Source organism: Amphibalanus amphitrite, unplaced genomic scaffold (genome assembly GCF_019059575.1).
Source record: "Amphibalanus amphitrite isolate SeventyFive unplaced genomic scaffold, NRLGWU_Aamphi_draft 000938F_arrow, whole genome shotgun sequence".
Lineage (NCBI taxonomy): Eukaryota > Metazoa > Arthropoda > Thecostraca > Balanomorpha > Balanidae > Amphibalanus > Amphibalanus amphitrite.
Window position 1 is genome coordinate 28,663 of NW_024882432.1, and position 12,577 is coordinate 41,239.

At 47.1% G+C, this 12,577-nt stretch overlaps 1 protein-coding gene across 1 annotated transcript in view; it reads left to right on the plus strand.

Moving 5' to 3' along the window:
• The window catches only part of LOC122368307 (unconventional myosin-XV-like), a 101,851-nt gene that overhangs the window by 22,899 nt on the left and 66,375 nt on the right, over positions 1–12,577 (plus strand). Inside the window, exons 24-38 of the mRNA XM_043342115.1 lie at positions 652–770; positions 1,161–1,336; positions 1,963–2,046; positions 2,589–2,708; positions 3,169–3,326; positions 3,774–3,920; positions 4,483–4,581; positions 5,008–5,147; positions 5,537–5,810; positions 6,197–6,336; positions 6,776–6,913; positions 7,393–7,542; positions 7,935–8,140; positions 9,365–9,490; positions 10,479–10,679. Coding sequence (XP_043198050.1) covers positions 652–770; positions 1,161–1,336; positions 1,963–2,046; positions 2,589–2,708; positions 3,169–3,326; positions 3,774–3,920; positions 4,483–4,581; positions 5,008–5,147; positions 5,537–5,810; positions 6,197–6,336; positions 6,776–6,913; positions 7,393–7,542; positions 7,935–8,140; positions 9,365–9,490; positions 10,479–10,679 — 2,278 coding nt within the window. The remainder of the gene's footprint in view (positions 1–651; positions 771–1,160; positions 1,337–1,962; positions 2,047–2,588; positions 2,709–3,168; positions 3,327–3,773; positions 3,921–4,482; positions 4,582–5,007; positions 5,148–5,536; positions 5,811–6,196; positions 6,337–6,775; positions 6,914–7,392; positions 7,543–7,934; positions 8,141–9,364; positions 9,491–10,478; positions 10,680–12,577) is intronic.

Genomic DNA, 12,577 nt, shown 5'->3' on the forward strand with positions numbered 1-12,577 from the left:
TGGAAATGAGGCCGCTTTCTGGTCCCGGCGTTTTATTCTGCGGGTGGGTTAGCCCCGTCTAGCGCTTAGCCTTTCGGGACCCACTCAGAGTCGTGGTTGTTTTCGCCGCTCGCCCCACTCGAGATGCAAAGTTGATAGTCACACGAAGCTTATTTGGGGCCTCTGAACAAACGACTTCGAAATTAATCGATTTTACAAAACTTTGGCTGGCCCTAAGTAAGCTTCGTGTGACTATTAACTTTGCATCTCGAGTGGGGCGAGCGGCGAAAACAACCGCGACTCTGACTGGCTCCCGAAATGCTAAACGCTAGACGGGATTAACCCGTCCGAAGAATAAAACGCCGGGACCAGAAAGCGGCCTCATTTCCAGCACTGTAATCAGAGCTTGCAAGCTGTTTTACCCGATAAAACTTTTGGTATTGGACTAGAAAGCAAGCTCGCTGACCACTGTAAGGAAAGTGCTACTTTCCGTCGATTGGCAATGGCATTGTTCGCTAAAAACATAACAAAACATTCCTTTGCAAGACGTAAGCTTTTGCTCTATTGCAGATTATCAGTATTCATATCTTACACATTCCGTTGCCTTGTGATAAATCATAAAAAGAGCCAGCTCCCCGCGCCTCTTATCATAACCTGTTCGACTGTCGTCAGGTGCAACCGTAAGAAGCAGCAGATGGCCCTGGAAGTCTCCTGTGCGGACGGACACACGTGTTTCGCTCCTGTGGATTCCTGGACTACAGGCGAGGAGCTCGCCGCCTATGTCCTGGAAAGTGAGTTTTAATTGATCATTTTTCTTTTGAGGAAATGGTCATAAAAGTTCGTCGAATCTGAAACGCAATGAAACGCTTTTCTTGCTTCCGTTTAGTTTAATGAATATCGAACTTTGTTGATTTCGTGGACACGTATACCATGTGTGCATTAGATGTAAGATGATATGTAAAGGCGCAATGCGTGTAAAATGTGCAATTTTCGTAAAGCTGAGTTAAATTGTTGCGACAGCTTCTTGTCATAAAAGTGATAAACTACTGCCAAGCTGATAAACTAGCTCCAACTGATGAAATAAGTGATAACCGATTCTTTCACCATTTGACGTTGCTCGTGACCTTTACATCTTGATTTTAACCATGACCTTTGACCTTTGACCTTTTGCGTGCCCCCAGACCGTGGTATCGGCAGCACATTCGGTTGGACCGCTCAAATGACCGACGAGGGGGACCTATACGAACTGAGCGGTGCGGATTATGTGATGGATGTGATCGGAGAGACAGAACTGCCACCGGGCTTCCCGGCCGGCAGGAGTGGGTTCATGGTCAGCGAGCGTGCAGGATCGGGGAAGGTGAGGTCATACGATAGGTGGGGATGGGGTCAACTGGCCGTGGGGTCAAGCCGATGTAACATGTGTTGGTCAATCTAGTGCAGCCGACATAACTTGTCAGTTGGTATTTAACTACATAAGAATTGATAAGTATGACCACTGACACTCGATTTGATATAAAACATATCGTGTGAAATACGATAAATGTTTCATGATATACGAAAATATCATACATCATAGGCTAAGCACCTATTGTTAGTCGAACTCTTACACATTTTCTTTGTAAGCAAAGGAAGCACTTGTTCTGTGCACTAAATCGGTATCATGATGCACTAAGCACCACGTTTTGCATGTTGCACACATGTCTAAAGAAGCATGTTCACTTTTGGGGCCGTATTTACGTCAACGTTGATGCATAATCGTCGGTCATGCGAGTAAAATATGTTTGAGATTTCCACTGTCTTATTTTCTCACCGCATGTTTTGCCTGACTTGGTGTTCTGTCTCATCCGATTTTACGAAAACCACTAACGTTAATACGGCTCCAGTAAAGTATGTTCTTGCTTGCAAAGCACCTCACTCATCGAGACTTCTTTCAGCACCCCAAACAGCACGTGAATGTGATTGTTTATGCACTCTGTCCTTCAGCAGATGATTTCTATGGATCACCAGAGCTCACCACCAGCCAATCGGAAAGAGTCCATTAACAGTATCGGACAGCTCTATGCTAAGGTACACAGACGATGATGTATGAGGTCCGGGTGTCTACTTTTCAATGCATGTCTATCTTTTTTATTCACCGGTTTACCTATAGGTCCATGTCCCCACTCTGCCAAGTCCCATGCGTGTGCCTTAATTTCGATGATAAAGAAATGCTCTTCTTTATTTTTACTTTGACGTGGAAGCTATTTAAGCTATTTTGAGTCTTGAAGTCACATGAATATGTCTTATGCAATATTTATTCCTTGATCATTATTGCTGATTGAAACTCTCGAACAAACTACACTGACGCATGAAACTGTATTTTTGCGCATGGGTGACTTTTGCACTCGCACCACGCCAGATGCGCTAAAAGAGAAACGCTAAAATCCGACGAGTCGCATGGTCCAGAAACCGAGAGTTGCTTAGTTTCACCTAAAATAGACATGATAATATAGTTTATTTCTACTGACTGTATCGTGCTCTGTCGGGACAGCCGATCTTGCTGAGGTTTGTCATTGCTAATTTTGTCATAGTTTGTTCCAACTGACTTTTGTCGTGCTCTGTGGGGACAGCCGCTCCGTCAGCAGCTGCGTGAACAGCAGCGGCGTACCTCTGCTCACGACGGACCCTACACGGATGACGTCACTGGGGGACGGAACAAGAGCCGCAGCCTCGACAACCTGCTCGATGACGTGAGTTTGGACCTACATCTTAACCGCTTGCCTCACCAACTGCAATGTCTTACTTATTGCTGCCTTTTAGGACACTGATTTGCTGCACGCCATTATCCACCGATGCTAGATGTATAAGCGCTCGGTTTCTTTGGAAATGTAAGCAACATTGGCAATTTTGCTAACGGTTCCATTGAAAACGAGCGCCAATTCTTGGTAACGTCGGTTGAATTCGTGTCGTGAAACAGGGCTAGCAAGTAGCAACCAGGGAAACATGTTTGCTAGTCCAACTTATTTTGCATCTTGACGGATGCATGTTAGATCTTACATATACCGAACATATCTAACCTGTCTGTCCATATACTGCTGAACTTATCCGACTTCTGTCCATCGTAGCTTACTGATTTGACCTCTTGAGACATCCATTGGTCGCGACTCATGTTTGATCAACTGATTTAACCTCTATGTTTCATTTTCACAGGGTGATCGAGGTCCTCGCGGCGCGCCCCACTCCCGCGCCCACCAACTGGGTCTGTCCGGGTCTCGGCTGAACGAGCGGTATCACTCCGCCGACGTCATATCGGACCCGACCGCCGGATGGAACAAACATGGGCTCAGCGAGAGTGCGCTCAACGAAAGGTGAGACCCAATGGTTCCGGACAGATGGCTAATATTTACCCACTTTTGTGCGGTATTTTGCACAATTCTGCTGATCGTTAACGTGTCACGTATAGTTTTCGAACTCAGTTACAAAGTGTAGCACAGGTTGGGCCCATCTATCTTGGCTTTGATTCACAAGAATAAGCGACGAGCACCTGATGTGGCATAATAATCGTGAACAGTTGAACCTACAGGATAACCATTTCTAAGGTTTTGCAGATAATCAAGTGAGCGAGAGTCTCATCCGCGCTTTAAGCAAAACGTGTTTAATTTCATTTATCATGGTTGACCTTCATGTTATGCTTGCACGAGAGAGATCATTGGGCACACGTGTTGACAAAACTCCTGACTAAGTGGACACATTCTATGATTTTAGTGTCTGCGCATTGTTTACCGACAGACAACTGATCGCTCCTCTGTCCGCAGATATTTCGTTCCCAAGGGCACCCAGGGGTCGGTACCACCAGAGGAGCGGGTCGGGGGTGTTCGTCACGAGGAGCATTTCGAGAAGAAACAAAAGGACAGACGCCACTCGGCAGAGAGCAGGTACAGGAAACACGAGGCGTACAACAGGTGAGGACGGGAAACTTTAGAACGACGGGCTTTCCGTTTTTGTTTCTTTCCTTGTCTGTCAAATACTGCCTTCTCAACACTGAACTGCAGTTTTCATTTTCCTGTGAGTTTGAGAAAAATGTGTTTTGCCGTGCCTTTTTTCTTTAAGTTCTGTTTGTTCTGTTCACTTATAGTGGTTTCTTGGTTTTGTACGTCTTTTTCTGTTTTGGGTGCTTGGGATGTGGCTGATTACAGTCCCAAAATTTCAAACACACCCTTTATGCTTTGTTGAACCTTTCTTTTATTTTTGTTTGCCCCACTTTCTTTTCCATTCACGCTGCAGCTAACTGTGGGGACTGATGTCTATTTTTAGCACTAGCAGGTTTTCTCCCAAAGTGATGACTGCACGCACGTTAATCAAATTTTCATCTAGCTTGACTTAACATAGACGTAGTTTTTGTCCATATTTTCCCGCTAAATTCTAGCACCTCTTTAGCCTTTCTTCATCGTCTTCCTGTCATTTATTTGTAACGTTCGGTGATTGGTGCATGCTCTGAACGTTCCGTTATTGGTGGACGGTCAGGGTGGACGAGTTTGGAGACCCCATCGACGATGCCTTCGAGGGAGAGTTCCCGCCATTTGGGGACGACCTGGATGGCAGTCCGTCTCCCCGCGCTGCAAGGTATCTACTGAGCTTGGTAGTAGACGCTAGTGGCCCGTGAGAAGTTCTGACGTGGCCCAGAATGTCATCCTATCTCTCTTCTAGACTTTTGTTGTCTTGTCACTTTTCTATCGGCATCTGTGGGTGCTGATGCAATAATGTAAGAGCTTTCTGGGTTACTTAACTGACCCCGTACTTCATAAATTTAAACTAACCCAGCTCATCAAAGGATAGTATACAAGTCTTAACTTTGTTTGGACTAGCTTGTGTGGTTTATGGGCTTTATGTGGCTCCTGTTTTCTTTTTTCACCTTCTAAAGTCTGTTTGCACGGATAACCGTAAGCGTAATATGCCATCTCCATAAGCTTTCCATCGTAGAGTGACCATGGCGAAACACCCATTCGTTCAACCAAAAACATCGGTCACCTCACATTCCCCGTCTCCCAGGTACGTGAAGTCCCAGAACGCCGGGAAGCGAAGCGGGCAGAGCTCATCGCGAGCCTACATCGAGAGCAGGTTGACCGTGGAGAAAGAGTACCAAGTGCGCAGCTCGGCGATGTCAGACACCAGCGAGGCGCCCTCTCTAGGTGATTATTTCGATTATTTTGCATATTTAGTGCTGTTGAAAGGTTTGCTTTCAATAAAGGTAGTCAAAACTTTTTGCAATGAGGAGGTCTCCTGGGCTCTCGTTATGAGTCTTTGAACTTTGAAGACCGAGTAGCTTTGTTACCGCGATTCTTTTTTCTCTTTTTCACTTCCGTTGATGAATCTTATGGACATTAGCGCAGTATCTGATCATCGCCGTTCCATAAATCGTTTGCTATCGAACACTTCTTGCAAGCTACTTTATGAATTTGTAGGTAAATGTATTGCTTGAGTTATCAGTATCAATCCACAAAGCCTGAACTCTGTCGTAGATAAAAGCCCACTGTGAAGCAGAACAAGTAACCATTCTAATTTTTTTCTCCCGTTACAGCTTCACACGTCCGCCGCGTGCGTGTGCCGTCTCAGGCGAGCGACATGGATCAGTTTGTGGACGCACTATTCATCCCCGCTCTGGAGGGGAGCCTGGATGAGCTCTCGGACGCGCGTTCACTGGCTGCCTCAATCAAAGGGGGAGGTCGGAGGGCAACGGAATCGGCCGCTTCGGCTAGAACAGAGGAAGAGGCTGCTGATGAGGGTGCTGAAGAAGCAGCAAGTGATGCTGAGTCACAGATGGAAGAGCTTGATCTATCGGTAGATTTCTTTAGGTGAGTCACATTCGCAGCTCATAACCGAACACCATGTCTGTTATGGTGTTATGTTATGTCTGTCATGTCTGTTATGTAAATCTTTATGGTAGGTATGTTAGGGCTGTATTCTCAACGCACGTACTTGACCACTATTTCCATACATTTTAACGTATTTAATCGCTATTGTTTTTATTCACGACATATGTAGTGAAAGTTTTCCAATAATTCGTGAATAAAACCACATCAAATGACGTTGAGCGACTGCCGTCTGCCCCTACTTTTCTGATGTGGTATGTTAGACGCAATCATGCTGGTCGTCCCCTCTGGTGAGAAACTGTCTCAATAGCCACCACTGAATTCGCTCCACCCCATCTATCCAATTAACTCTCGCCACGACTCGCCAGATGCCGCCGCGACTCACTTCGCCGCCGAGCCGTGGTGACCCAGCAGAATGTAGAGGAGTATCTGGAGGATACCTGTGGTCCTGTCAGCCCCGGTCTGGCCACGCTGACTGAGCCGGTCGCACTCGCCTGTGCCATCAAAGGTAACCAGCACGCTCATTTGCTTGCCGTTTTGTGATGGCGTGAAAAATTATTGAGTCTTAACAACCTAGCTATTCATTTTAGCAAGGATAACAGCTCGTGTTTAAACCAATGACGGGCTGTTAGGAGTAATTATTAGACCAACTGACGGATAGCGTAAATATTGTTGATCGGAAAAGAGCCTAAAATATGGAAAGAGCTTTCGCATGTACAGTGTCTTAGGTAACGCCATTCACGTAGATCTAACCATGCTGTTGTAGGTAAAATGTAAATGCGATAGGCGATAGCTCAGCACAATATTTACCTATATTATTTTCTATGCTGAAATGTTGTAACTCACCCATGCTATTGATCATTTCAATTAATGCATCTATTTAATCGTCTTAACAAAAATAGTCATTTCATCTATGAAAACAATCACTCGTTCTGTGTCCGTTTCAGGCGGCGTGGAGCCAGACAACACGGCCACCAGCCCTCAGCAGCAGGGACAGTTCGTGTTCCAGCCCATCGCCGGCTCGGGCATGATGTCCCCACCGCCCATGATGATGCCAGGAGGAATGCCCTACTTTTCACCACAAGGTAATTTCCCAGGGAGAATATTCTAACTTGTAGTTTTCTCCGCAAGGTTGTCAATCCATAGACATCGCATGCACACGGAAAATATTTGGTACGGATCGCACAGTAGTTAGTTTCATCTCTAGCAATCGTTTGTACTGCTTTTACATAAACTCACATCGCACATTTACTTAGGACGTTCCTTTTCGGTCTATTTCTTATGCCCTCTGACAGACACGTTTCTCGCTGCTGCATTTTTCAAATTTCTGACATTCTACATGAATATGCATGTGTTTTTGCTCTTTAGCCAATTACTGTGCGTTACATCAATCTTTTGCACACCTGCGCACAATTTCATATGCTAGTGTTCTGCACCGGTAGAGTTTCATGCTTGGTTCATCTTGCACCGATTTTCGAACTTGTGCTTCTGATAGTCAGCGAATCTTTTGTAGTTTTCTTCCTACCTCAACTGTCTCATTTACACTGCACGTCCCAACCAGCAGGGCCCATGTTCGGGCCCCCTACGTCACCCGAGCTCAACCAATCATTCGGCGAGAGAGGTGTGACGTCACCGACGCTCAGCGCCGGCCGAGAGGGGGCCACGTCCCCTGCACAAGTGCAGTATGTGCCAATGCCCATGTATGGCATGCAAGGTAAGGAGACAAACAGAAGACATAAAAAGATATACTCGATAATCTGAGACATTTCGTCAGAGACGAGCAGAGCGGTATTCAGAGGCAATTAGACGGGAGCACCACCAACCATGACGGAGGCGCTCGGTCAGAGACAAACAGAGACACCCACTAAGGGTTCTTGCAATGATTTTTGACATTCTGAAGCAGATTGGCGCATACTTTATCGTCCATTGTTCATTTGGCTGCCACGTTTCCCAACTCCCATCGAGGCTCATAGCAATAACGCTTTGATCATTTTCAGCTTGAATGCCCGGTGTACATTCAGCGGAACATAATCTTGATGGGACTAGACGCTGCAGCCTGTCCAAGTCTATCTATCCTTCACTCTATGCCTCCATCTTTGCCCTCAGGTTTTAGCCTGCCCACCATGCCTCTATACGGCACGCCCGGTGTCCCGGCGCCCGACGGATCCGCTCCGCCGGATCAGCAGCAACTCGCCTCCTACCAGCGCATGTTCATGCAGTCGGCCCTGGCGCAGAACATGCAGATTCAGCAGCAGTTGTTCAGTCAGAACCAGGCGCTGGCGCAGCTGCTGCAGGCCTCCACCGCTCCTCAGGTAAGGAGCTCGTGTGTGGTGTTCGAAGTCTAGTGGTTGTTCCCTCTCAGTTCTTGTTCTTGAAAAGATGGAAGGTAGAAATTACGGATTGGTCTAATTGGCAACGTGGGCATACTACAGGGTGGCGCCGATAAATGAAGACAATATGTGCTCCACACAAAATATTAATTTTTTGGCAAAAGTCAGTACTTTGGATTAAAGCTTTGAACTGGGGTGACTGATGGCGACCTGTCGAGCACACTTCACTCGATGAATCCCCCTCCGCGTCGATGACGGCCTCGATGCGCGGCCTGAACCGGGCTCAGGCCTTGGTCAGCATGGTCTTGTCCATTTTGACCATCATCTGCTTGATGGCTGACTTCATAGAGTCAATATTGTTGTGTGGGTGTTTGTTAGTGTCCCTCTCGACCACGCCCCAGACGTTTTAGTCGAGCGGGTTCAGGTCCGGGGAGTTTGGCGGCCAGAACTCGGGCGTGATGTGGCTGTGCACGTTGCCGCTCATCCACTCCTGCGTCACCCTGGCCTTGTGGGCGGGTGCAGAGTCCTGTTGTAACACATAGGGCCTTCCTCAGCCACTCGGTCGATCCAGGGCTTCACGACGTCACCGTCATCGACGGTGACGTCGACGTCGGGTCATCGTCGACGACGTTCTCGACTTTGGCAATGAAATCGTCGTCTCTGACGGCATCAGATCGTCGGGGATGTTTCTTCCGCTTTGCCACAGACGGGACGTCGCCCACAGACTCATCCAAGCTCCGCTCGACTTTATTATCATGGCTTCTGTCGACCTTGAGGAAGTTGGCGACCTCGGATGCCTAGCTGCCGGCGTGAAGCGCCACAATGACCGCGTGCCTTTTCATTTCTTCCGTTATCATCTTCAGCTGCAACGTTCCCTTTTGCTATGGACAACAATTTACATAAAGCGTGGAACATGAATGCAAAAAATAATTGCTCTGCACAAAACAGTTTCCTCGTAACACAGGTTTGACATTTGTGGTTATTTACCGGCGCCACCTTGTATAAGCGTCGCTCGGGCCTTCGAGTCTTGCCAGAAATCCTAATTTCATACGCATGGCACTGTTCGTCAGAAATTAACTGCCTCTCACAATGGTCATGAAGTAAGAGGCCTCACAAGCTGTCTGCTGTCATCTGTCATCTTCATCTGTCATCTGTCCGACATTACTGTCATCTTTTTTACAATGCTTCCATTTCACTGTCTCGTAGGACACCCCAACATCCCAGGGACGCCGTCCGGACTCTGCCGGAGCAGCCCGTGAGCCTGGCAGCGAGACCTCCCCTACAGCTGCCAACAACGAGCGAAAACGGAGCACCACTTCTCAGGAGAGACCGGTACAGTGAACAGCGAGGGCGGTGTCGGGAAACGGCAATGTCTCTCGTGTATTACTGAAGTCTGAGCTGCTAGAACGGATAAAGGAAAAACTGGTTCTCGATATAGATTTAGTTAGGACTAACTTGGCATTTTCACAGGCTGTATCTTAGATCACTAGGTTAATTGAGGTCTATGGTTGTGTTTGATTGGAAAAATATCGTTGTGTCCGCAGCGGCTCAGGCTTCGGAAATTCGCGAATGGGGCTTGAGTCGACCGAGGCGGTTAAAACTCGTGGGGTTAGGCTTTATTAATGGAAGGCAGGCAAGCGAGGTGGGCGAACGTGGCATTAGAAAGCTCATGGTGCAGTTAGCTTCTAGCTGCTGCTAATTGGCGAGGAAACGTGGCGCGTCTCTCGTTTCAAATATTTGGTTTGTCTGCTATGCTTATCGACGGGATGTGCCTTTTACATATTCATGTTTGTCGGGTTCGATTTGTACGCTACTAACGCTTGTTGTGTTATAACGTCGCTCACAGGATAGGTAGCGTTCGCTTTTAATGAGTTTAATGTGTAAATATTCCGGGACAGCAACTGCTTCTCCATTCCTTCAAATTCCCGGTCATAATCCAAGCCTCTTGACATCATCTCCTAGATACTTGTCGTATTCTATCACCTGATAATCTACAGCACTCTTACGCATGACGTACATACATTCATGCATCACAGCTAAGACACAAGCATGCATCCATGCATCCATACATCCACTAGGTACATCCACACATTCGTCAATCCATACACGCATGCCTGCATATCACATGCACACATCGGCATATCATTGTTTCCTGACATCCATTCATCCTCTCAGACGATTATCAGGATCTACTTGTACCTTAGAGAGGGATCCATGGCCCATTGGCTAACCTATATGATTCCGCTTCCCTTCACTGACCTCTTTGACCCCAAAGCCTCCTCCACTAACCCATTCTGTCCCCACATCTCTGTCTCGCCAGTCGGGCATCCCTCCTGCGCCGCCCATGGCCATGACCCCCGAGGAGATGGCTGCCTTCATGGATCCCTCCTACACGCGCGCACGCACCGTCCGCATTGGCAAGTGGCGCTGGCCACCGCCCAAAGGCGAGGCTGGTGCCGCCGCTGACTTCCTGCAGTTTAAACTGCAGGCCCAGCAGAGGAAACTGAGCAGTGGTCAGAAGGTGAGGAATTGATCTTTGCAGCGACTATGAACTATCATATCTTTCTATCTACAGAAGTTATTTCGATTCGCTGATATGCTCCTCTTTGCTTGAGAAGTTTTGTGCCATTGAAAATGTAAATTTCGTTTGCTGTTGTTTTCGATTGATATTGCTGGCATTAATTTTGATAATCGCGATGTACATAGATTGTAGACCATTCACTACTTAGTTGAACCGGATGGACTACCTAGCCATTATTTGTTTATATTTGGAAGTCTGGTACTTCAGTATAATAGACATGTAGAGTCGTTGGAACATTTTCTTTCGAACAGACGTAGGTCGCTTTCCATAGTCGAGTGTTCTACACACTTGTGTTACCTATTATCTGTCAATCAATCAGGGCACTTTTCTCTTCCCTTGCTTCTTTCTTTCATCAGACTGTCCCTAATAAGTGCTTCTATCGCGTCGGATTCAGCATGCAACGCCCAGGCATGTCGCTTATTTTACTGTATGCCTGGCCTATTCAAATACATTAGCCAGAGGGGTGTGGTAATAACTGGTGTAAGCAAATTGACCACGGTCAAAAATGTATTACCAGAATGCACTTAAGCCAACATTTTGGGATGGTCTCGTTCCTAAGTCGGCTAAGAGCTTCAGTCCAGAAAATAAATTTTTCGTTGGCATACAGTAAAATACATACCAAACTCGGCCGGTGATAAATTTTCAAGACCTCAGTCCTTACTGATTTTTGAACTCGGCCTTCGGCCTCGTTCAAAAATCCAGTAAGGACCTCGGTCTTGAAAATTTATTTACACCGGCCTCGTTCAGTAACCGTACAATCTTATGTTGCTTATTACTGATATGGTTATCCGGTTTTACAATTTGTACCAATTTTGTAGGATTATTTGTTACGGAGCGAGCGAAGCGAGCGGAGTCTTACGTAGAATAACGGAAATTTCTGAGTATGAGCGGCCGGCCGGCCGGCCGGCCGGCCGTGCGGACGCTTTTGCGAGGCTTATATCTCAGCAACCACTTGACCGATTTACATGCGGTAATTTTTGTAGGGTAGCTTCATTCCTTCTATCAAGTATTGGACTATTCCCGATGCATGTGGGTGACCCCTTATGCACGTGCCACGTGCAAAACGAAGAGGTGTCACTTTTGTAATTGTTGCAATATCTCGGTAACTACTTGGCCGATTGCGCTGAAAGTTGGCATGTAGGTAGGCACCCACTAGGCACTGCATATCCATGTGCCAGAGTTGGGGTGCCGCTGCACGTGCGCACGTGCAGGGGTCGTTTCCAGATCTCGAGAACGGCTCGACCGATTGCGCTCAAATTTGGTACACAGTTAGGGACCGGTTACTAGGGTGCCGTGCACAAGTCAGTTGGGACCCATTTTGCACGTGCGCACGTGCAGGGTGCCGCTTCCAGATCTCGAGAACGGCTGGGCCGATTGTGCCCAAATTTGGCACATCGCTAGAGACCAGTCAGTAGGGTGCCGTGCACAAGTCAGTTGGAGGTACCCCCTCGAAATTTCGCACGTGCAAGACTCACCCCCTCGCTCGCTCCGTTAGTCGCCCCAAAAGGCGCTATACTGGTGTGTATTAACACAAAAAAGGCTACTTGCGGTGATGGTATAACGTTGCATGCTCCTGTGTTTTTAATTCGTAGCTCGATTTAAGACCAGTTGACCAAAGTCTAGACTATCAATTATCATCGTGAGGGTGATGCTCCAACATTTCTTCTTTTTTTACTTAACTTTATGTCAGAATATTTTGCCGTCGTCTTCAGCATGGTGACTTGCAGTGCATCCACATGATAAAAGCGTGTTTGCAAGAGAAGTGATGCTGCTCCGATGACCGATCTTTGGCTGACTTGTGCCGTTTTTTTGTTACATAACTAAATGCACTTCACTTT